Genomic DNA, 25,679 nt, shown 5'->3' on the forward strand with positions numbered 1-25,679 from the left:
CTCAGTTCCTTTGTTTTTCTCTTCTTCCTCTGGAACCCCTATAATTTGAATGTTGGTGATTTTAATGTTGTCCCAGATGTCTCTGAGACATTTTATCTTTCAGGTCACTTATCCATTCTTCTGCTTCAGTTATTCTGCTATTGATTCCTTGTAGAGAATGTTTAATATCATTTATTATGTTGTTCATCATTGTTTGTTTGCTCTTTAGTTCTGGTGCTTGTTAAATGTTTCTTGTATTTTCTCCATTCTATTTCCAAGATTTTGGGTATCTTTACTGTCATTACTCTGAATTCTTTTTCAGGTAGACTGCCTATTTCCTCTTCATTTGTTAGGTCTGCGGGGTTTTTACCTTGCTCCTCCATCCGCTGTGTATTTTTCTTTCCTCTCATTTTGCTAACTTACTGTGTTTGGGGTCTCCTTTTTGCAGGCTGCAGGTTCATAGTTCCCATTGTTTTTTGATGTCTGCCCCCAGTGGCTAAGGTTAGTTCAGTGGGTTGGGCAGGCTTCCTGGTGGAGGGGACTGGTGCCTGTTTTCTGTTGAATGACACTGGATCTTGTCTTTCTGGTGGTAGGACCAATCCAGTGGTGTGTTTTGGGGTGTCTGTGACCTTATTATGATTTTAGGCAGCCTCTCTGCTAATGGGTGGGGTTGTGTTCCTGTCTTGCTAGTTGTTTGGCATAGGGTGTCCAGCACTGTAGGTTGCTGGTCATTGGGTGGAGCTGGGTTTTAGCATTGAGATGGAGATCTCTGGGGGAGCTTTTGCTGTTTGATATTACGTGTAGCCAGGAGGTCTCTGGTGGACCAATGTCCTGAACTCGGCTCTCCCACTCAGAGGCACAGGCCTGACACCTGTCCAGAGCACCAAGACCCTGTCAGCCACACAGCTGAGAAAAAAAGGAATTAAAAAAAAGAAGGTAAGAAAGAAAAAAATAAGATATAATAAAATAAAGTTATTGAAATTATTAAAAATTAAAAACTTAAAAATTAATGAAAAAGTAAAGAAAGAAAAGAGCAACCGAAGCAAAAAACAAATCCACCAATGATAATAAGTGCTAAAAACTGTACTAAAAAAAAAAATGGACAGACAAAACCCTAGGACAAATGGTAAAAGCAAAGCTATACAGGCAAAATCACAGAAAGAAGGATACACATACACACTCACAAAAATAGAAAAAGGAAAAACCAATATATATCTATATAAAAAAATAAGAGAGCAAAGAAATCAATAAACGAATCTATCAATGAAAATAAACTCTAAATACTAAACTAAGATAAACATAAAACTGAAATCAAATTAGATGCAGAAAGCAAACCCCAAGTCTACAGTTGCTCCCAAAGTCCACCACCTCAATTTTGGGATGATACGTTGTCTCTTCAGGTATTCCAGAGATGAAGGGTACATCAAGTTGATTGTGGAGATTTAACCCTCGGCTCCTAAGGCTGCTGGGAGAGATTTCCCTTTCTCTTTGTTCGCACAGCTCCTGGGGTTCAGCTTTGGTTTTGGCCTGGCCCCTACTTGTAGGTCACGTGAGGGCATCTATTCTTCACTGAGATAGGATGGGGTTAAAGTAGCAGCCAATTAGGGGGCTCTGGCTCACTCAGGCCGGGGGGGAGGAAGGGGTACGAATGTGGGGTGAGCCTGTGACGGCAGAGGCCGGCATAACATTGCAGTAGCCTCAGGTGCGCTGTGTATTCTCCCGGGGAAGTTGTCCCTGGATTACGGGACCCTGGCAGTGGCGGGCTGCACAGGCTCCCGGGAAGAGAGGTGTGGATAGTGACCTGTGCTCACACACAGGCTTCTTGGTGGCTGCAGCAGCAGCCTTAGCATTTCATGCCCGTCTCTGGGGTCCGTGCTGAAAGCCTCAGCTCACGTCCATCTCTGGAGTTTGTTTAGGCAGTGCTCTGAATCCCCTCTCCTTTCACACCGTGAAACAATGGTCTCTTGCCTCTTAGGCAGTTCCAGACTTTTTCCCGGACTCCCTCCCAGTTTTCTGTGGTTTCTTAGGCAACCTAAGAGCACTCAACAGACTCCCTCCCACCGCCCCCTTCAGGCGGTGTTCACGCAGCCAACCCCAGTCCTCTCCCTGGGGTCTGACCTCCGAAGCCCGAGCCTCAGCTCCCAGCCCCCGTCCACCCCGGCGGGTGAGCAGACAAGCCTCTCGGGCTGGTGAGTGCCGGCCAGCCCTGATCCTCTGTGCGGGAATCTCTCTTCTTTGCCCTCTGTGCCCCTATTGCTGCGCTCTCCTCCGCGGCTCCAAAGCTTCTCCCCTCCGCCACCTGCAGTCTCTGCCTGCGAAGGGGCTTCCTGGTGTGTGGAAACCTTTCCTCCTTCACAGCTCCCTCCCACTGGTGCACGTCCCGTCCCTATCCTTTTGTCTCTGTTTATTCTTTTTTCTTTTTCCCTACCCAGGTACGTGGGGAGTCTCTTGCCTTTTGTGAAGTGAGGTCTTCTGCCAGCGTTCAGTAGGTGTTCTGTAGGAGTTGTTCCACATGTAGACGTATTTCTGATGTATTTGTGGGGAGGAAGGTGGTCTCCACATCTTACTCCTCCACCGTCTTGAAGGTCTCCTCCCTTCTAGGAGTTTTATGGTTTCAAGTCTTAGATTTAAATCTTTGATCTGAGACTTCCTTTGAGGTCCAGTGGTTAAGATTTTACAATTCCAATGCAGGGGCTGTGGGTTCGATCCCTGGTTGGGGAACTAGGATCCCACATGCAGTGGGACCCAAAACTAAAAAAAAAAAAAAATCCTTTGATCTATTTCAAGTTAATTTTTGTGAGTGGTGTAAGATAGGACTCCTGGCTATATATACAAAGGAATTGAAAGCAGTGTCTGGAAGAGAATTCTGCACACCCATGTTCACCACAGCATTTTTCATAATAGCCAATATATGGAGGCAACCTAAGAGCACTCAACAGATGAAGGGATAAAGAAGATGCATATACATACAATGGAATATTATTCAGCCATGATAAAAAGCATATTCTGTCATTTGCAACAACACAGATGGATCCTGAAGGCATTAGGTGCAGTGAGATAAGTCAGATAAAGATGAATACTATATGATATTACCGATACATGAAATCTAAAAAAGCTGAACTTGCAAAAACAGAGAGTAGAATGATGGTTACCAGGGGCTGGAGTGGGGGATTTGGAGAGGTGTTATTTATGGGTACAAACTTGCAACTAGTAGATAAATAAATTCTTGTGATCTAGAAAATTAGCATATTACAGCACAACAAACACTGGCCTGATTTTTGGGAACCTGGCCTGGGCTGTAACTTTGGGGTTTTCTCTGTGGGTCACCACAGAAGATTTGAATAATCCTCCCTCCCTCTGAATCTCAGCATCCTCTTGTGTATAACAAAGGGTAGAGTGTATCAAGCGTTGCAAGCATCCCATAGAGCATCTATATCATGTGATTTGGTGCTACCCTAGGTGTCTCTTGAGAAAATAAAAATTCATCCTTGTCAGTCAGGGAATTCTTTCCATCGGAACATTTTAGTGGGTTTTGGTTTCTGCTGTTTGCCCTGCATCTAATAGTCCAAGCCTCCTGAAATAAGTGTGAACTATGCTAACTTGGCCCACAAAGCCCCTTTCATTTGCTGTTTCTGCATAAATTATCAATGTTTATTCTCTTGCCCATCTTGCTGATGTTACTAAAAAAATGGGTCCCCAAAGAAGGATCCTGAAGTCTAAATATGGTGGCAGAACCCCTGAGACCTTAACTCAGTGAGTCCCCTCATAGTCATTATTTAAGGAACAACCCTTCAACCATCTCTTATGGCAGGAAGTCTTTCTCAGTAAAAGGAAACACAGCCCTGCCATTCCCATGTGTACCCTGACCATGCCACCTCCTTTGTTTTGCCTGAAGCTTCTTTTTTTTAATTTTTATTTTATATTGGAGTATAGTTGATTTACAATGTTGTGTTAGTTTCAGGTGTACAGCAAAGTGATTCAGTTATACATATACATGTATCTATTCTTTTCCCATTTAGGTTATTACAGAATATTAAGTACAGTTCCCTGTGTTATACAGTTGGTCCTTGTTGATTACCTATTTTATATATAGTAGTGTGTACATGTCAACCCCAAACTCCCAATTTATCTTTCCCCCCATCTTTCCCCTTTGGTAACCATAAGTTTGTTTTCTATGTCTGCGAGTCTATTTCTGTTTTGTAAATAAGTTCACTTGAATAATTTTTTTTAGATTTTATGATATAACTTAGATATAAGTTATATCATATGATATATTTCTTTCTCTGTCAGACTTACTTCACTTAGCATGGTAATCTCTAGGCCCATCCATGTTGCTGCAAATGACATTATTTCATTCTTTTTTTATGGCTGAGTAATATTCCATTGTATATATGTACCATATCTTCCTTATCCATTCATCTGGACATTTAGGTTGCTTCCATGTCCTGGCTATTGTAAATAGTGCTGTAATGAACATTCAGGTGCATGTATCTTTTCAAATTAGAGTTTTCATCTTTTCTGGATATATGCGCAGGAGTGGGATCGCTGGATCATATGGTAACCTTAAGGAACCTCCATACTGTTCTCCATAGTGGCTGCACCTTCACCTTCCTTCTTAAAAATGGCTGCCTGTGCTTTCATTGCAGAGCTCCTCTGACAGGGAGTCCACCCTGACCATCCTCCAGGTCCTCGGAGATCTGCTTTCCGTTGGTGAGTAAGCCATGCCCTCATCCCTTGTGTGGTGGACATGGAGGCATGCAGCTGTGGTGTCTCCCAGGGACCTATGTAGCCTGGGGGTTTGCTCCAGCTCAAGTTTTCTGTGAGAGACAGAATCACCATGGGGTTGTACTTTGTGCTCTTCAGTCTTGTCACTCACCCTATGGTGATCCAAACTTAGGAGGGAATTAGACTCTTGGTGGTGATTCTATGATACTTCATTTCTGGGGACAAGGACCTCCAGCCCTCAGCAATTCAACCTGTTGCCTCCCCTGCTTCCCTCATCATGGCCCATTTAGAGAGCCAAGTATTGGCAACTCCCTTCATATGTCCAGTGGAGACAGGAAGATGAGGCAGGAGCTGGACTTAGCAGAGTGGTCAGCCACTACATTTTCAGAGATAAAATGACAGAGGTGACTATATTGGCATCAACTGAGTTAATTGGGGCACGCCTCTATTAGCTCATTTCCATGTGAGGGTCTTGGAAAACACAGCTTCTTGGACATTCCAACATTTACTCAGTTTTCACTTCTATGTAGCCAGTCACATTGCATTAGAAAGACGTATTATCACCAAACAGACCATACCGAAGTGAATGTCGCTCCAAAGCCACAAACCCTCAGATTACAGACTCAGGAGGAAGGGTCCACTCATACTGAGGTTTTTCCGTAGGCTGTGCTGCCCTCCAATGGCAGGGTGACTTCCCTTCTTCTGCACGAGGTACCCTCTGTAGGTGAAGACCACTTGTCCTCTGTGGTACTTCTGCCTTCAATTTGTCCAGTGGTGTCTGGAACTCTTAGAATGAAACCTTGGAGTTCTCCTTCTGAAATAGGTAGTGATTATTGCCCCTTTAGTAGAGGATGAAAAATCAGAGGGTCTTCTTTGCTAATAATCTCCCACCCTGTTGGCCACCTTTGTCCAAGTGCATAGAGAGTCACGTGGGTCCCCTTCCAAGTTGAAATGTAATCCCTGCTTTTGAGCTTGTCCTGGGGCAAGATGTTTAAAACTATTCTTAGGTAGAAAGACCAATATACCTTACCCTAGCCCCAGACACTCTTCAAACTCCCTAGACGTATGATTAGATATTTGTTTCTCAAGGGATTATTCTGGTTGTTTCCATATTTACCGCAGGTCTGTTACTGAAGGTCAGCACCAAATAATCATTAACACCATCCATGAAATTATTCCAGATAAGCTATCAAACCAAACCCTCTTGTAGATGATTCAAACCTATAGCTGAGGGGATACTGATCCCTCTTTAATTAAGTATATGATTATACATAAGCCTATATGCATATTTCTATACATGCAACACAAGTGCACAGATACACTGAGACTTAATAGATTCTCAGGAAAGTAGATTTTAGGCTCCGCTTATTACAGCTGCTGCAATTTCTGAAATATTCCATTATTTCTCCATTTCGCACCCCACCCCCACCCCGCAACCCTGGCCCCTTACCTAATAGCACAACTTTACACAAGTTGCTTCAAGAACTCCACAGTTTTCATTTCTGGGGTGAAATGAACCAATCCTTGTTCTGTCTCTAGCTGTGGGGTCTGCTTTCTGTTCCAAGGAAATGAGGGTAGTTATTTGAGGCTCAGCACTCCTCTGCTTTCCCCCTCAGGCACAGACCGGAGGATTTGCTACGTAATCAGCAAGGGTGGTAGCGAAGCCCTTCTGCAGACCCTGGTGGACACAGCCAGGACGGCTTCTCCAGACTATGATATCCTCTTGCCCCTCTTCCGGCTGCTGGCCAAAGTTGGCCTACGAGGTACCCATACCCCTGGGACCCAAAGATGACTGAAAGGGCATCTGGGGATGTTATCATGAGAGCAATTTGGGAATCTTTTGTTGGGGAGTACAGGGCGGAGCAACAGGGAGGTATAGACACCTTGGTGGTGACGGCAGGACCAGCCCCAACCTCACCTGGAAGGTGAGGGTCCAGGAGAGGTTTGTAGATGTCAGCAAATCCAAGGTACTTAGGTGCTTAGGACAGGACCCAGAGCAGGCATGGACTACATGGGGCATGAGGCATATGGGGGACAGAGGGGAGATACTCCAAGGAGGTTTTCAATAACTTTAAAAATAAATGGAACATTTCTTCAAATAACATCTTATATGGAGGTTCGTTATGTAAATGCATTAATTGCCTAGGGCTGCTGTAATGAATTACCACAAACTGGTGGCTTAAAACAACAGAAATTTATTTTCTCACAGTTCTGGAGGCCAAAAGTCTGAAATTAAGAGGTTAGCAAGATTGGTTCCTTCTGGAGGCTCTGAGGGAGAATCTCTTACATGCCTCTCTCCTAGATTCTGGTAATTTCCAGCAATTCTTGGTGTTTCTTGGCTTATAGACACACCACTCCAATTTCTGCATCCATCTTCACATGGCCTTCTACTCTTGTGTCTTTCTTTGTGTCCTCTCCTCTTATAAGGATATTGGCCATTGGATTGAGGGCCCATCCAAATCTGTATGATCTTAAGTAATTAAGTCTGCAAAGACTATATTTCCAAATATGATAACATTCTGAGGTTCCAGGCAGACATGAATTTTGGGGCACGGTTTTCAACTCACTACAATATGTCACATAGAAGTGGAGCTTCCTTGGTTGAAGAGACGATGGGGGTCTAGAATTCTTTCCACTTATGCCGCACATCCATTTCTCTTTCCTCGTAGAAGACTGAAACACCTCCCTACAACCCTAGAAATTTTTGGAGCACATTTGAAAAAGCCTGGGCACTCAGGATGCATGTAAACGTTGCAAATTAGTCCTAACAGTTAAGCTCCGATTGTGTGCATTCTTACATAAATTACAGTCGAGAAGCTCAGGTTCTCCAAAAGTTGGATCTTTGATGCTCAGTGCAGGCAGCAGCAGCTGAGGGCACAGGGCTCTGGGATACTCTTTCCTTTCAATGTTTGGAGCTGTGATTTGAGTCCATTCTACATTTCATAGATAATGATTGAGACCCAGGCATCAGCCAGCACCTGCATGAGCATGTTCCAGACAAAACCAATAGAACCAATATTCATTGAATATCTGTTGAATATTCAACAGATTTTTACTCCATATCTCCCAGGGCTGTGCACTGTTCTAGACACTGGGAACATCACTGTCACAAAGACAGATAAGGGGCCTCTTCGCATGGGACTTACATTCAAGTGGGGAAGGGCAGAATAATTAACTAGATTAACTAGATAATAGCAGACAATGATAATTAACTAGATAATAACTGGAAGGAAAAGAAAAGGTGATGTTCCTCTAAGATGATGTGGACAGAGAGAGGTGACATTGGAGCCCAAACTTGAAAGATAAGAAGAAGTCAGCAAAACAAAGAGTGGGCCAAGTGAACTCCAAAAACAGACAGAAAAGACATGATATACACCCTGGTAGTAAATGGCAGAGGCTGGGAAGTCAGATCTGGGTTTTAGGCCTGGCTTTGACATTTATTAGCAGTGTGACCTTGGGCAAGTTACCATTGGGCTCTCATCTACAAAATGGGTCTCAGTACATAATTCTTGGGTTGCTGTAAGGATTAAGCAAGGTTGTATGTTGCCTGCTTAGCATGTGGCGCCAGAAGCTTGATGGACAAGAGTCATGTAGGTTTCATAGGAGAAAGAGAGATGAGTGATGCACCAGGGCAGTGATTTTCAAGGTATGGACCTTGATATTATTATTGTCATAATTACACCTTCTGCCATTAAATAAAGATGGTAGTCCTTGTTACTGACATTCAAGCTGTCAGGGGCTGACCTGAACAGAATAGAAATGAGATTGGCTGCTCATGAATGGAGCCAGATAGGTATCTTTCTTTTCTGATAAAGGAAGCGGGTCATATGAGTTCAGTCACAGTCTCTTTGCCTTTTGGTGTCTTGTGGTCCAGAGATAAATATTGGTAAACGAGGTTTAGGATGTTGTCTCTGTTTTACTTATTTCTACCTGCTATGAATCTGGTAGTGACTGTATTCTTGCAAAAACAAACATGGTGATTTGGGCATTGCACTTTGGAAAGGACACAAACAAATGTGACAGGTGGCACAGTCACATATTATCCCTAGTGGGAGCCAGGAGCATAGAATTAAAATATATTTTTCCCTTTATTTTTTATGCTTATTACTAATTATTAAATAATATTAATAATTATTAATAATTATTAAAATAATAATGACTAACCCACAACACTGAATATCAGGTTATTTGAATCAATAATTTAGAGAAATTTGGGGAGAAAATTTTATTTTCTGAAATTATGTTTTCATGTTTTATTATAAAGTTCTCTACCATGTAGAAAGATGACCTCTTCTATACCTATCACTTAGATCTAACCATTGTTAACATTTTGCCATATTTCCTTAACCTATTTATTTTTATTTGAAATATTCTAAGGAAAATTAGAGATAGCATTACTCCTAAATACTTTTGAGTGCATTTCTTTGAAAAGAGACGTTTTCCTATATAATCATAATACCATGGTCATAAATCTAACAAAATTAACAATCATACATATTTATATTCATTCCAGTTTCTTCAAATGTTCCCAGCATGCCTTTTACAGACATGTTCAGAGAAGGATCCAATCAAGGTTCACACAATGCATTTGAATGTTATGTAACTTAAGTATCCTTACTTCTGGAACTGTCTTAAAGGAAGAAATTTATACCCAGCTAAACTGTAGCTCATGTTTGAGGACAACCAGAAACATTTTTACATATAGGGGGTGCAAGTCATACAACCCACAAGACTTCATGTAAATATTAATTGAAGAATAATGGACCATATGTATACCCTCGATTAGCTCTTTTGAGTCATCTGGTTCCAATGGGGACATACTTAGTAGCATTTTCTACTAGACCCGAAAAGTCTCATTGACCATGATAATCTTCTTCACTCCACCATCTTTGTCTTCCTCTCCCCCACACATTATACAACCTTCAGAATTAATGTGAAACACAACTAAGATGGATTGATCTGTGTTCATAGATAAAAAGTTTGGACAGAAGGCACTGGAATTTGAAGCACTTGATGTGACATTGATTCTGGCGAGGAAAAACCTGTCTCACAGCCAGAACCTCCTCCACTGTCTCTGGGCTCTGCGTGTCTTTGCCTTTAGTGGTAAGCAACTCAATTGTGACTCTCTGGGGGTGACTTCCAGATCTGGGCTGGGACACCTGGAAACCATTTGGGGGTGTGGTTGGAAGGAGGGCATGGGTGGAGGACAGATGTAGTCCCAACAAGATAAATAAACCAGGAGGAGCCTCATGTTCTAGAGACCGTAGAGGTGAGAAGTTATTTCTTCATTTCCTTCTCAGCCATGGAGAACTCTTGAGCCAGTGCTTAAAGTGAGAGATCCATATTGTTTTCCCTTGGGAGCTAAAACATTTTAGCACTCTACGTCTCTCTGTCAGTACTACAAGGTGAAAAAGACCTGTGGCAGGGGAAGGCAGACTTTATTCAGTCCTTATATCCAAGGCACAGAGCAATGTGTTACAGCTGTCAAGAGCGACCCTCACATCACAAGTCTCTCCACTATGTCCCTGAAGTCACTCATTGTTCATGACATCCTTTACCAAAGTTTATCTCCCAATGCTTCTCAACATAGTCTTTCAGGTAACTTGATATATCATGGCACATGGGTTGATGTTATTTGCCATCTCCTGATTTGAATTATTTCTGATAATCATAACCATCCTGTATGTAGACTCAGCATTTCATAGCTAAGAAAAAAGAAAATGAAGCTTAGAAGAATGAAGAAACTGCTTGAGTTCATACAGATAAGTCATGAGGGCTAAGTTTCTAACTGCAAAATTCATGTTTATTCTACTCTCCATACAGATACAGTTTTTAATAGATTATATTCTGTACCACCTATTTCAGTGTAAAGAACACAGACTTTTATTTCTCCTTTTGAAGCCCCTTTCCTACAGAACAAAAGTGACAACTATTTAGATGTAATACTCTCTAGAGGAAAGGACATGAGCTTAGAGCCAAGAAGACCTGGGCTTGACTCTGACTTCATTTCTTAAGAGTCATATGATGTGTGCACTTAACCTGTTTAACCTCAGCTTCTTCCTTTGTAAAATTACAGTTGTAATAAGAGCTCATAGACTTGGTGGTTGGGATAAGTAAGATCATGTTCACGGGTAAGTTCGTCACATAATAGTTGCTAAGTGTTAGTTTTTCTTCTCTGCTCTAATCTTTTCCCTCAGTCCTTTGAAATAATAGGAATCACACACATAAGGGGAGTAAACAGGTGGTGACCTTTTTCCGTAACTATCCTCAGAACTAACAAAATATTAGGGACATATTTCATTGGTTAACTCCATGAGTAAGCATGGAAGACCCATCAAAAGAAAGTATTTCTAGGGAATAATGAGACAGATGCTTGACTCCGTGTTCACAGACAGAATCTCCACTCATATTCATGTATGTTGAGCAGAAAATCAGAGAATATTTGAGAGAGGCTGAAAGAATCTGTCCAAACCCATCTCTAATAAAGGAAAATCTAAGTGAGAAGTTGTGGCTTTGTATAAAGGACAACTCTTATTAATGAGGAGGCAGAAGGTGTGTCACCCCCATTTGGAGCTTGCCAGCAGCACGAGATTTGAAGTATCTTATTTTGGTTTCGTAAAGAATAGTTAAGATGAATAACTTACTCTTATTATATACATTGATTATAGAGATCTTGAAGAATTCCTTCAGCAGGGAGCTCTGAAAAATGCTGAGATGTGCCTGTGGGTATGAGGAGGTGGCCATGTGTCTCCTAAGACAACATTTATTGTATGAACTGTTCCATAAAATATTAAAAAAAATACGATCACTCTCTACACATTGACTTTACTGATGAGAGGCAAGCAGAGTTCATGAAGCCCATGGGTTGCTGTCTCTTTGGTGAATTGTTAGCCACTGTTGAATGTTCCAGCAAGTTTGCTAAACAGCTCCTATCTGCAGAAGGAATTGGCTGGAACCGTAATGGGTCTGTGACAGCCAGCGAACCATTCGGCAGCTCTCAGATGGCCGGTGAGGTTGCTTATAGAGCTGCCAGAGGTCTAACCTTGGGCAGGCATCCAGCGTGGAAGAACTTAGTGAGGACTTTTTATTGTTATCCTCTTTCAGTTCCAAGTCTAAAGTCTCCCATGCTAGAATTCATGCTCTTAAAACTATTTCCTCTCTAACTCTACTTAATACTAGAATTTTGCTGAATTATTTGCCAGGAGTTTACTCCAGCGTGTTTTGCCAATTTAGAAGTAAGGACTGAGTTAGTAGCCATGGGAAGGGAAGATTGATGGGCAGAACTAGGATGCCAAATTCTTGAATTTTGATCCATTCAATGACTGCCTGTACTAGCCTCAGGAGGGACGAACGCATAGAGGGTATTCCAGGAACACGCACTCCTGGTGATAACTAAGACATCAGCCTCAGTCGCTCTCTGGTGGACTTTACTGAGCTGAACTATATTAGAGACTCCAGTTTTTCATTTTTCCTCCTTTCCTGAGGCTTGGAGCAAGCCAGTATAAGCCTCCCTTGTTTTTATCTCTTTGCTTCTCCCTGACCTCCTTGTTTCCACTCATATTTCGTGGAACAAAGCTGGTCCAAAGCACAAGGCATTCATAGGTCTCTGTTTTACTACAACAGTATAGTGAAGGAAAGGAAAAAGGGTCACACCTTGGAAGATAACCTTCTTTCCTTCTCCCACTGAAAGTTTTGCCTCGGGCCAAGATTCCATTTTGTATCCTGTGGGTTCCTCTTATTTTTGACGTGATCAGAGCTCTTCCTAAAGTGAGCTGAGTGGAGTGAGGTGCTGGGAATATTGCAGAGTGGCTGGGGCATCATCAGAGATGAGAAGTTTTGTATCCAAAGTACTTACCTGAAGCCACCAGGATGACCAGCTACCCCTTTCGGTCTCTTTCTATTATTCAGATCTATCACTCTGTTTTTATAGCCATCCAATTGGGCAAAAAGGCAAAAATTTCTGGTAGTTACCTCTGAGCAGGACCAACTGATTCTTCCTTTGCCATTCTAATGGATAGAGGTATAGTCAAGCCGTAGCCTTTTAGTGATGGGCGATCCGAGTGCAAAAGTTGTAGGGGAACTTGGAACCGGGGTGGAACAAAAAGGGCACTATCTTCTTTATTAGATTGCTTCTTGAAGTTTTAAAGAAGTCAGTCCAAGTTGGATTGAAACTTATCCCATTCACTTACGACTTTTCTTCATTGTGAAGTCTCCAAACAGCAAAATACGTCTAAGAAAGTGTTTTTTAAGATACTGGCTCTCTGTGTGTGTGTGTGTGTGTGTGTGTGTGTGTGTGTGTGTGCATGTATGTATCATATAGGAAGTCGGTGGTGGGTGAAACAGCTTGAACTTAAGTAGTTGCCAGAAACCCAAAGATCTGCTTACAGAAAAAATCTGCTCGGCAATTGCCTTGGCTATTCTGATTGACTATACAAAGGAGTAGGGCAATGGGCCACCAGAAAGTGAAAAACATAATTTCATGGCTTGGGACCCTTTTGAGAAAGAGATAGTATGGGAAGATAATGTGTGCTTTTCAGATAATCTTTAACTTCCAAGCCAGGGATAAAAGACCATAGAGTTTCTCTGCTTTTAAGTTGCCTTTGGTAAGAAAGGTGATGGACCTCCCCTATATTTTAGGCTCATTCTGTAATGCTGAAAATAATGCTTGGTTCAGATGGGTCAATAACTAGTGTGCTTTTGTCTTTCTCAGTCACCACGGGAGCCATGCTGGGAATTAATGGAGCAATGGAACTGCTTCTCAAGGTCATCACCCCTTATACCCAGAAGCGCACCCGAGTAATCAGGTACAGAGCAATTTTTAGTACTTTTGTCTTCTTTGTAGTAGATAGAGATATGGGGTCTCATAGATATTCTCTTGGTGCTTCCAGTTCACTGAGCGACGACTTCCCCCTTGTAGATATGGTACTGTGATTTTATCCTGTCTCAACTCGCATCCCTCCCCACCCATGCATCATTTCCTCGGATTGTCACAATAACCTGAATGGATGTAATATCATCTTCGTTTTCAGATGAGGGAACTCAGATGTGGAGAGAGTCTTATCCAAGGTCACAATGCTAGGAAAAGGCAGAGTTGGGATTTGAATCCAGCCAGATCTGTCTGACTCAAAAGCCCTTGTTTTTTGCCTGAAGCCTTCAGGTATCTCTTTTAATCACAGACTCTACCATAGTGAGTACAGCCCTTAAAAGACAGTCCAGACATCATAGGGAAAGATGATGCTCTCAGGGTTCCTAAATTTCTGATATGAAATTCTGATTGTGTGCTAGTTTTGAGATGTGTTTTTATGATTGGAAAGTGAAACTCAGCCTGTTCTCCCTGGCCCTGCCTCCTGGAGTGGAGAGAATTGAATCACAAACTTAAAAAAAGGGTCAGAGACGCAGGCTTTAGAGATATTTGGAACCAATAAGATCCATCATTTATGGGAGTGACTCAGCGAGGACCTTGAAAGAATATTAGAAAAAAATTCAGCCAATTTCCAAGATATATGGGGTCATTTGGCAAAGTAGCATTTCCATGACCAGCCATGAGATTTTCTGCATCCCAGCATCAATCGTCAGCTCATCTTCCACCTGATTATTTTTCTCTTGGGTAACCACAATAATGCCATTATCATCCATTCTCACCTGCAGCTCTCTACACCAGCATTTCCTAGAGTGAAAAACATTATATCTTGGTAAAAAAAAAAAATTTCTCATCAAATATATTGAGAAGTACTGGGTTAAACAAAGTTAGGTATATTTCTTTACTGTAAGACTTCTCAAAGCCTTCATAAAGCCAACACACATTCAGAATATTCAAGATGGGTATGTAGTATATACCCTTTCCCCAAACTAATTTGGTTAGGGAACTATTTTTGTTTGCAGACCACCTTTTTTGGGGGGAGTCAGTGTTGCATGTGCCTCATTTGAGAAATCTCTTCTCTGAAGTGCAAATGTATTGCAAAATGGGGTTCAGCTAAATTCCGTCAAGGGATCCTCATTTAGTTAAGTATGAAACTTCAGTCACAAGCTCAGTGACCAAAGAAATTAACTTTCTTGGTTTTTCTGTAATTATATTTTATTTCCCTCTTAAACTTCCATTATTCAATTTGAATATGTTTGATTTGGATATTTCGGTTTTTATCGTGGTGTGTGGGCCTTTGCTGCTGACATATGCAGTCTTAACGTGTCCTTTGGTCAGCAATGCATGAGCCATATCTTTTTGCCTTACTCACCAGGACTCTTCTAATCTGCTATTGTCTCCATGTATCTCTTTGGCAGCTCAGGAATGTTTGGTTGCTTACCCTACATCATGTGAAAATCTAGTGATGTCTCCTGGGCCCATCCACATACCAGTATCACACAGTACTCACTCGGGTACCATGTTGTTTGGAGAGCTCCTCTAGGCAAGCCCCTCCCAGCTTACCTTGGCACTAGGCCCTTCCCTTCTGGGATCCTGATAGCTTTTATCGTCTTCCCTATTCAGATTGAGCTAGGGGGAGTAAGCAACAAAGCACAGAAGCCCCCTTCTCAGAGACTCTTGCTAGTTGCCATCTCTATTGCTTTTTTTCTCCTGGAAAGTAACCCCAGGGATAAACAGGGGTGGATGTTTCTGATGACAAAATGACTTTTCAGGGACCTCGGGCATATTTCTGCATTTCTGGTCTGTTCTGTAAAAGTTAGACAAGATGATTCCCCTTCTTGATCCAAATGCCAAATTAAAACCAAGCCTCCATCGGGGAGAGGCTTTTCCACCAACCATTTCGATAGAGCTGTCATTGCCATGGCATTTATTATGTGCTCTGCCCCATGCTAAGCTCTTAGCATGCATTATCTCGTTTGATCCTCTCCTTTCTTCTGCGAGACAGGTGCTATTACTCTCCCCAATTTTACAGGGAAAAAAAAATTGAAGCTGAAAGAAGTTAAGTAACATGCTGGGATTTAAGTGAAAGAGCTGGAATTTAAACCCTGTCTGATACATGAGCCTTAGCTCTTAAACCACCACCGGAGTACCTTACACAGTCTATGTCCAGCAGTTGATTTCTAAACCACCATATATAAGACAATCACAAGCGGTTAAACTTTGTTAAATTTCTGTTAACCTAAATGTGTGTTTCATCTAAACGTACATACTCATGGACCAATTTGCTTAATGATAGGGGGAGTCTTTCTCCTCCATCGTATGGCTCTTTCCTCTCAAAGGCGAAATAAATGTCTGTTCCCTCTGCTTTTGAATTCTTTCCCAAAGCTGCCTTGTTTTCTGCCTTTCCCCCAGCCTCCAGCAGCAAGACAAGAGCAAAGGTGCTAAAATCAGAAGACCCACCTTGTCCCCCTCTTTCTAGCTGATTCCTTGGCTTGTCATTTATCCTTTCTTAACTAAACTGTTACATTTCTCAAAGTGTGAATATCAAGTCCTACCTCTTAGGTTTGTTGGGGGCATTAAGAAATACTGTGCCAAAAATCTTGGAAGCTTTGAGGTGCTTTAATATTGTTCCTCGTTATGAATATAAATGCTGTTGGGTACTTGGCTGCCTGCTTCAGATCTGGCAGCAAAGCTAGAGGCAAACACGCAGATGGGAAGTTTCTGCCACTACTCACCTTCTCACATGAACTCCGTTTCCCAAATAGTAACTAAGTTGTACCCCAATGAGTTCTACTCAACTCCACTTGGATGCCAGAACCTGAGAGTTTGAAGGGGTCTTTCAGGGATGAAGTAACATGTCAGGGGACGTGAATAGCTTTACTGAGTGTCAGCCTCCAAATGCTAGCAAGCCCCGGGAGAGTTATTCTTGGATGCCTCTGTAGGAACAGATGCCCAGCGTTGTGTCACTATGACTCCTCCCTGCCCTGGAGATTAAACCTGCCCTATTTCTCTAGCACAAACCTAAAATTAGTGATGCAGCTGTCCTCCAATAAAACCCTGTCTCCAGATAGTATTCAGGGCAAGATTTATGACAGAGAAACAAACCACACACCTTCTAGAGACAAGGGGCATGCAGAGCAATGTCACTCACCCTCTGTGGCCTTGTGCCAGCCCTCACTCTCAGGGGAGGTGGCTATTCCAAGCCTTCCTCACTTCCCAAATACCCACCGTGCTGGCAGAGTCTTACTGTCATAGATTTGTGTCGGCTTGCCCCTGTTCCTTCATGACCATTGCTTTAGTCTGAGCAGTTTTCTTCAGACCTAGACAGCTCCTGTAGCCCTCCCACTGGTATTTCCTGACTTCAAAGCAATCAAGATTGTGTCGCTATCTCCATCTCCATGCTTCCCTTTTAGTCCTCCTCTCATCTTTCTTTCTATCCAGCTACCCCTGCACCTGGGATGCCCTGTCCTGTTCCAGATCTTTCCTCACGTGCTTCCCTCCCTCTGGAAGGGCAGCCCTGCCTTATTGAATGGCAGAAGCTGCCCCCATTCTTCAGACCCTACCTTATGGTGCCTGCTTCACCTCACCAGACAAAAGGAATTTCCCCTCCTCCAGCACTTTGTTCATATTTTCCTTTAATATATATCAGATTTGACTCTGCACCATGTTGGCGTGTGTGTCTTCTCTCCCATATAAATTCTAAACCTCCTAAAGGTAGAAGTCAAATTATATTTATCTTGCTGTTATCCATTGGTCCTACCCAAGTGCCAGGACCATGGTAGGCTCTTAATTCAATTTAAAAGAAATTCTTCAATTAAAAAATTTTTATATTTTTTGAATAACCTATCTAATGACGAATAAAAGCCAACATTTACTGAGTGGGTGCTATAGTAGGCACTTCATATTTATTATCTTATTATTTCTTGGTACCAAGCCAACTTCACATTTGAGGTTCTATCATGTCTAAACATGTCTGGGAAATGAAGTAGCTGGTCTACCCAGAACTCTCTTGCACGAGGTGCCTTGCGGGAGGGGACTCATTCTAGAGAATGAGAAGCAGCAACCATCAGCCTGAAAGAGAACAGTCTCACTGGACGGGGTCTTTTGTCTTTTACTTAGAGTTGTCTGGGGAAACTGACTGAGATTGGCAGAAGAGAAAGATCTGCGTTTGAGGGGATGTGACGGGCAGCATCGACATTCAAATTTTGCTTCCTATTTGAGACAGAGCTAGGCTTCCAGTATTTGGTCTGATAATCCATTCGGCTGGAATTTATGGGGCTTTAGAATTTATGGGGGAGCTTTTTATAGAATCAGGGAGGGAAAAATGACACAGGGCCAGGGTGAGCTAGCTCTTGCTAGCTTGCTCTACTGTGAACAAGTTTGTTTATCTGCACCAAAGCTGTCTTTGAGCTTTCCAAATTCACTAAGTAGAAAAATTTTTTGAGGCAAAGATGAATTGCTTGTCTGTGGCTGACTCATCTTGTGACCTTAGAAGAGTCTGTGTTTGTTCCATGTCTCAACACCTTCTGTACCTTTGTGCCCTCATTTCCAGGGTGGACCTAAGCGTCTTGGTAAAAATAATGACAATTTCCACTGTCTGTCCACATAACTGTTTCCAAAGCATGGCCAACATTTTCACATGGCAATAGTTAACCCAACCTTTGAAGCTGAATTATCAGCTGTTATCATTGGTTTATTTCCCAGGACTTTAAACTCTGTTGGCCTCTCTTGCCTCAAAAACATCAGAGTCAATCAGAAACGGGTTGAGTCTTCCTAGCAGAGGTTGGACCTTGAGCTCCCTTGTATTCCCTGACCATTGCACCATCCTTTGAGAAAGGGAACTCAGGACATCCATGAGCTGAGATGGTTCCTTCATCCTTCATTTACAGTTTCTCTGGAGCTTTCCCAAGAAGGCAGGAGGTCAGGAAATGTGCTGTTCAGGACCTTGCTGGTCTAACCCTCACAGAAGACAGCATTTCCAGTATTCACACCCCCTCAATGTCCTCTCAGGCTTTCAGCAGGGCTCTCATGCTGTGAGTTATACTCATCAGGCTCAGGAGTTCCTGGGCGCCTGGGTTTCTATGAGGTCATGGTGTTCAGAGGCTGTGTGCTTTACCTGGGCTCAAACACTTTGACAAGAGGAGAAGAGGTATGTGTTGTGTCTTTAGCAAGCCTCATAAGCAAATTCTTCAGCTTAGTCTCTTGTTGTCTGTGCATAGAATAGTTTTAAGTGATCTTCTCCCTTCAGAGTCCTGATCTCAGGGCATCTCTGGCATTTGAGCTTTGCCTGAGTTCAGGATTACTAGGCATTGCTTCGTTGACAGCTCTTTATGGTGATTTCATCTTCAGTTTGTAAGCTCTAAAATATGTCCTGCACCTCTTTTCCCTTCCCCCAAAATCCCTACTTTTTTTTTCAGAGCCAGACCTTCTGGGCTTTCTCCGACCATCATACCATTCCACTTTTTGGATGAGTGCAGACTCAACCAAAGCTAATGCGTTGCCTGAGATCATGAGCGATTGGGTGACTCAGCGACTTTGTCATTGAGACAAAGAAGCAAAATCTCCTGTTTTCAAAATAGCTACTGAATTTCTCCCTGGGTGTTCATTTTCCCCTTACCCTCCCATTAATGGCTTTGTGACTTTTGCTGTTCTCTGTTCAATATAATTAGACTCTGTGGTCTCCAGAGCAAGGGCTCACATTGGGGTTTCAGAAACCATGTGCTCCCGATCACTTGGACTCAGATACCTTGGAACAGGAACAAAAAAATTCCACCCCAGCCCTACAAGTGCTTCTATTGGGAATGAGCAACACAGGCTCAACTTACTGACAGAGTGATTAGTGCGTTTGCCACCTGACTCCAAGCCTGTAGCTGATGGTGGAATGAATAGTTTCCTACATATATTAAACCTTGGTGACTAGGTTTGTTGGTTTAAATCCCTCTCATCTTTTTTTGGGAAGCCAGTAATCCCTCCCTTATTAGGGCCAGTCATAGATATTCAAGTCATAGGATCTAAAGTTGGAAGGTCCTTAAGGATCTGCTGGTCCAGCTCCTTCATTTTAAGACGAGGTGACTGAAACTCAGAGATTGAACTAAGCCTTCTAACCTAATTTCAAGACACTATTCATTTCTCTAAGATGCTCTACTGTATAATGAAAATCAAACTTGCCTTGAGGTAGGATTTTTAACATTTATTTGACAACATTGTAAGTGTCTGTCTTGGTGCTAGGCACGGGGGTTTGAAAACAGCAGAAGGTGGACCCTGTCTTTCAAGTTGGTGACAGTCTATGGCAACAATAAGAGTGCAGTGTGGGAGGAACTTTCTGACTCAGTGTTGGGCTTATGAAATGGACTGACTTCCTCTTCTGTGGAAAGTTCCTCATCATGCCTTTATCTGGAAATGCCCTTAGAACTGAGCCAGAAGGACTTCTGTTGTGGGCCCCATTCCTTAGGAGACCCAGGACTTTGGAGAACCTTCCTGGAAATGTGTAAAGTACTCCTTTGGGCCTGAGATGGGCTTGGGTTGGCAGTGTATCAGCAGGGCTCCAGTCTGTTCCTCCCCCTTCAGGGTGCTCTCTGATGCCCTAATACCTCAGTGAGGTGGACTGGATACCTTGAGGAGGAGAAGCTCTGGAACACATGCATATGGGGCTGTCCTGAGACTCCATGGCCAGTCCTTGATTCAAGGGTGATGATCTGGCAAGGAGATCACTCTTGCGGTCTGGTGTGGTATTTTGTCCTCAGCATGACATGAGATGGGGCAGACGGAATGTTGCTGACATGCTGATTTTGAGTGCATCCAGTTGTTTGTATAGACAGAATCTCCAAAACAAAACTAAACTAAACTAAACTTCCTGGGCCTACATACCCTAGGACGGTCATACGTGCCCTGCTTTGCCCTGGTGAGGGTTCTCTACAGAAACTCCATTCTCATCTTTATCTGCTGAAGCCAGTTGTGCCCATATCTCTTCATGGATTTGCCTCCATTTACCCTCTGTAGACTGGAGGCAGGCTCTTAAGAATTTTCACTTTCCATAGAAATTAATCTCATAGCCCAACCTGACTCAGCAAGGAGCATTTGCAAAGAAGTTTGTATCTTCCTGTAAATCATGCCCTCCTCACAATACAGTAAGTGCCCACAAATATATGGGTGAGGGGATTTGAAGAACTCGGGGGAGGTACAGAAAGACCTGTATCAGTAAAAACTCTTATGACCTTCACTCTTTGCTTTGAGGGGAGACATGCTTCTAATAGGCCATTACCAAATTCTTCAGGGGTTGATTCCACACTCAGATACTACAAATATAAAGCACATGGGAGAAGGAAACTCACTCTACTTTTCCTATGGGGCTGTGAGTGGGTGCTGTGTCTGGGGATGTGTTTATTTAGCAGAGATAAGCCAGCTCAATTAGTTGGAAAGGAAAGGGTCAAAAGGAAGCCATTAAGCAGATGTATTATCATCTAAAGCTAGCTTCTTTGAAGAATTTAGACAGAGATTACAGGATGGGAACAGATCGGAGGCTTTCTGTCTTAAGTTGAATTATAGCACTATTTTAATATTAGATCGCAAGTGATCGTTAATTATATTTAAAAGAGCCAATGAGGGAGCTTCAAGATGGCGGAAGAGTAAGACGCGGAGATCACCTTCCTCCCCACAGATACATCAGAAATACATCTACATGTGGAACAACAACTACAGAACACCTACTGAACGCTGGCAGAAGACCTCCCAAAAGGCAAGAAACTTCCCACGTACCTGGGCAGGGCAAAAGAAAAAGAAAAAACAGAGACAGAAGAATAGGGATGGGACCTGCACCAGTGGGAGGGAGCCGTGAAGGAGGAAAGGTTTCCACACACTAGAAGCCCCTTCGCGGGTGGAGACTGCCGGTGGCGGAGGGGGGAAGCTTCGGAGCCATGGAGGAGAGCGCAGCCACAGAGGTGCAAAGGGCAAAGCGGAGAGATTCCTGCACAGAGGATCAGGGCTGACTGGCACTCATCAGCCCAAGAGGCTTGTCTGCTCACCCGGCAGGGTGGTCAGGGCTGGGAGCTGAGGCTCAGGCTTCGGTTGGATAGCAGGGAGAGGACTGGGGTTGGCGGCATGAACACAGCCTGAAGGGGTTAGTGCGCCACGGCTAGCCAGGAGGGAGTCTAGGAAAAGTCTGCAGCTGCCGAAGAGGCAAGAGACTTTTTCTTCCCTCTTCGTTTCCTGGTGCGCGAGGAGAGGGGATTAAGAACGCCTAGGAGCTCCAGAGACGGGTGCGAGCCGCGGCTAAAAGCGCGGACCCCAGAGACGGGAATGAGATGCTAAGGCTGCTGTTGCCGCCACCAAGAAGCCTGTGTGCGAGCACAGGTCACCATCCACACCCCCCTTCCGGGGAGCCTTTGCAGCCTGCCACTGCCAGGTTCCCGGGATCCAGGGACAACTTCCCCGGGAGAATGCACGGCGTGCCTCAGGCTGGTGCAACGTCATGCTGGCCTCTGCTGCCGCAGGTGCACCCTGCATCCATACCCCTCCCTCTCCCCGGCCTGAGTGAGCCAAAGCCCCCGAATCAGCTGCTCCTTTAACCCTGTCCTGTCTGAGCGAAGAACAGGCGCCCTCAGGCGACTCACATGTAGAGGCGGATCCAAATCCAAAGCTGAACCCCAAGAGCTGTGCAAACAAAGACGAGAAAGGGAAATCTCTCGCAGCAGCCTCAGAAGCAGCGGATTAAATCTCCACAATCAACTTGATGTACCTGCATCTGTGGAATACCTGAAGAGACACGAATCATCCCAAATTGAGGAGGTGGACTTTGAGAGCAACAATATGCATATTTTTCCCCTTTTTCTCTTTTTGTGAGTGTGAATGTGTATGCTTCTCTGTGTGATTTTGTCTGTATAGCTTTCCTTTTACCGTTTGTCCTAGGGTTCTGTCTGTCCGTTTTTGGGGGTTTTTTTTATTATAGTTTTTAGCACTTATTATCATTGGTGGACTTGTTTGTTGGTTTGGTTGTTCTTTCTTTATTTTTTTTATTACTTAAAAAATTTTGTTTAATAATTATTTTATATTTTAATGACTTTATTTTATTTTATATTATCTTCTTCTTTTTTTCTTTCTTTTTTTTCCTCCCTTTTATTCTGAGCTGTGTGGTGATAGGCTCTTGGTGCTCCAGCCAGGAGTCAGGGCTGTGCCTCTGAGGTGGGAGAGCCCAGTTCAGGACACTGGTCCACAAGAGACCTCCCAACTCCACGTAATATCAGACGGTGAAAATTTCCCAGAGATTCCATCTCAACGCCAAGACCCAGCTTTACTCAATGATCAGCAAGCTACAGTGCTGGACACCCTATGCCAAACAACAAGCAAGACAGGAACACAACGCCATCTATTAGCAGAGAAGCTGCCTAAAATCATAATAAGGCCACAGACACCCCAAAGCACACCACCAGATGTGGACCTGCCCAGCAGAAAGACAAGATCCAGCCTCATCCACCAAAACACAGGCATTAGTCCCCTCCACCAGGAAGCCTACACAATCCACTGAACCAACCTTAGACACTGGGGACAGACACCAAAAACAACAGAAGCTACGAACCTGCAGCCTGCAAAAAGGAGACCCCCAAAACAGTAATTTAAGCAAATGAGTAGACAGAGAAACACACAGAAGATGAAGGAGCAAGGCAAAAACCCACCAGACCTAACAAATGAAGAGGAAATAGGCAGTCTACCTGAAAAAGAATTCAGAATAATGATAGTAAAGATGATCCAAAATCTTGGAAACAGAATGGAGAAAATACAAGAAACGTATAACAAGGACCTAGAACAACTAAAGAGCAAACAAACAGTGATGAACAACACAATAAATGAAATTAAAAATTATCGGGCTTCCCTGGTAGTTCAGTGGTTAAGAATCCGTTTGCCAGTGCAGGGGACACAGGTTCAAGCCCTTGTCTGGGAAAATCCCACGTGCCGCAGAGCAACTAAGCTGGTACACCACAACTACTGAGCCTGCACTCTGGAGCCTGTGAGCCACTACTACTGAAGCTCACATGCCACAACTACTGAAGCCCACGTGCCTAGAGCCTGTGGCACGCAACGAGAGATGCCACTGCAATGAGAAGGCCACGCATCGCAACAGTCACCCCCACTCGCCACAACTAGAGAAAGCCCACGCACAGCAAAGAAGACCGAGCGCAGCAAAAAATAAATAAATTTAAAAAAAATTCTCTAAAAGGGATCAACAGCAGAATAACTGAGGCAGAAGAACGGATAAGGGAACTGGAAGGTAAAATAGTGGAAATAACAACTGCAGAGCGGAATAAAGAAAAAAGAATGAAAAGGATTGAGGACAGTCTCAGAGACCTCTGGGACAACATTAAACGCACCAACATTCGAATTATAGGGGTCCCAGAAGAAGAAGAGAAAAACAAAGTGACTGAGAAATAATTTGAAGAGATTATAGTTGAAAATTTCCCTAACATGGGAAAGGCAATAGTTAATCACATCCAGGAAGCACAGAGAGTCCCATACAGGATAAATCCAAGGAGAAACATGCAAAGACACAATTAATCAAACTATCAAAAATTAAATACAAAAAAAAAATTAAAAGCAGCGAAGGAAAAACAACAAATAACACACAAGGGACTCCCCATAAGGTTAACAGCTGATCTTTCAGCAGAAACTCTGAAAGCCAGAAGGGAGTGGCAGGACATATGTAAAGTGATTAAGGAGAAAAACCTTCAACCAAGATTACTCTACCCAGCAAGGGTCTCATTCAGATTTAACGGAGAAACTAAATCCTTTACAGACAAGCAAAAGCTAAGAGAATTCAGCACCACGAAACCAGCTTTACAACAAATGATAGAGGAACTTCTCTAGGCAAGAAACACAAGGGAAGGAAAAGACCTACAATAACGGACCCAAAACAATTAAGAAAATGGTAATAGGAACATACATATCGATTATTACCTTAAATGTAAATGGATAAAATGCCGAAACCAAAAGACATAGACTGGCTGAATGCATACAAAAACAAGACTGGTATATATGCTGTCTAAAAGACACTCACCTCAGACCTAGGGACACATACAGACTGAAAGTGAGGGGATGGAAAAAGACATTCCATGCAAATGGAAACCAAAAGAAAGATGGAGTAGCAATTCTCATATCAGGCAAAATAGACTTTAAAACAAAGACTATTAAAAGAGTCAAAGAATGACACTACATAATGATCAGGGTATCAATCCAAGAAGATATAACAGTTGTAAATATTTATGGACCCAACATAGGAGCATCTCAATACATAAGGCAAATACAGCCATAAAAGTGGAAATCAATAGTAACACAATCATACTAGGGGACTTAAACACCCCATTTTTACCAATGGACAGATAATCTAAAATGAAAATAAATAAGGAAACACAAGCTTTAAGTGGTACATTAAACAAGATGGACTTAATTAATATTTATAGGACATTCCATACAAAAACAACAGAATACACATTCTTCTCAAGTGCTCATAGAACATTCTACAGGATAGATCATATCGTGGGTCAGAAATCAAACCTTGGTAAATTTAAGAAAATTGAAATCGTATCAAGTATCTTTTCTGACCACAACGCTATGAGACTAGATATCAATTACAGGAAAAAAATGTGTAAAAAATACAAACACATTGGAGGCTAAAGAATACTACTTAATAACCAAGAGATCACTGAAGAAATCAAAGCGGAAATAAAAAAATACCTAAAAACAAATGACAATGGAGACACGACGACCCAAAACCTATGGGATGCAGCAAAAGCAGTTCTAAGAGGGAAGTTTATAGCAGTAAAATCCTACCTTAAGAAACAAGAAACATCTCAAATAAACAACCTAACCTTACACCTAAAGCAATTAGAGAAAGAAGAACAAAAACCCCAAAGTTAGCAGAAAGAAGGAAATCATAAAGATCAGATCAGAAATAAATGAAAAACAAATGAAGAAAACAACAGCAAAGATCAATAAAACTAAAAGGTGGTCTTTTGAGAAGATGTACAAAGTTGATAAACCATTAACCAGACTCATCAAGAAAAAAAGGGAGAAGACTCAAATCAATAGAATTAGAACTGAAAAAGGAGAAGTAACAACAGACACTGCA

At 42.7% G+C, this 25,679-nt stretch overlaps 1 protein-coding gene across 1 annotated transcript in view; it reads left to right on the forward strand.

Moving 5' to 3' along the window:
• Positions 1-4,619: 4,619 nt before the first annotated feature.
• The window catches only part of AGBL1 (AGBL carboxypeptidase 1), a gene marked incomplete at its 5' end in the record, with an annotated part of 723,168 nt that continues 702,108 nt past the window's right edge, over positions 4,620-25,679 (forward strand). Inside the window, 4 exons of the mRNA XM_065871763.1 lie at positions 4,620-4,689; positions 6,321-6,467; positions 9,676-9,807; positions 13,415-13,508. Of these exons, the coding sequence (XP_065727835.1) occupies positions 4,620-4,689; positions 6,321-6,467; positions 9,676-9,807; positions 13,415-13,508 (443 nt within the window). The remainder of the gene's footprint in view (positions 4,690-6,320; positions 6,468-9,675; positions 9,808-13,414; positions 13,509-25,679) is intronic.

This window comes from Phocoena phocoena, chromosome 2, assembly GCF_963924675.1.
Source record: "Phocoena phocoena chromosome 2, mPhoPho1.1, whole genome shotgun sequence".
In the NCBI taxonomy this organism is placed as follows: Eukaryota; Metazoa; Chordata; class Mammalia; order Artiodactyla; family Phocoenidae; genus Phocoena; species Phocoena phocoena.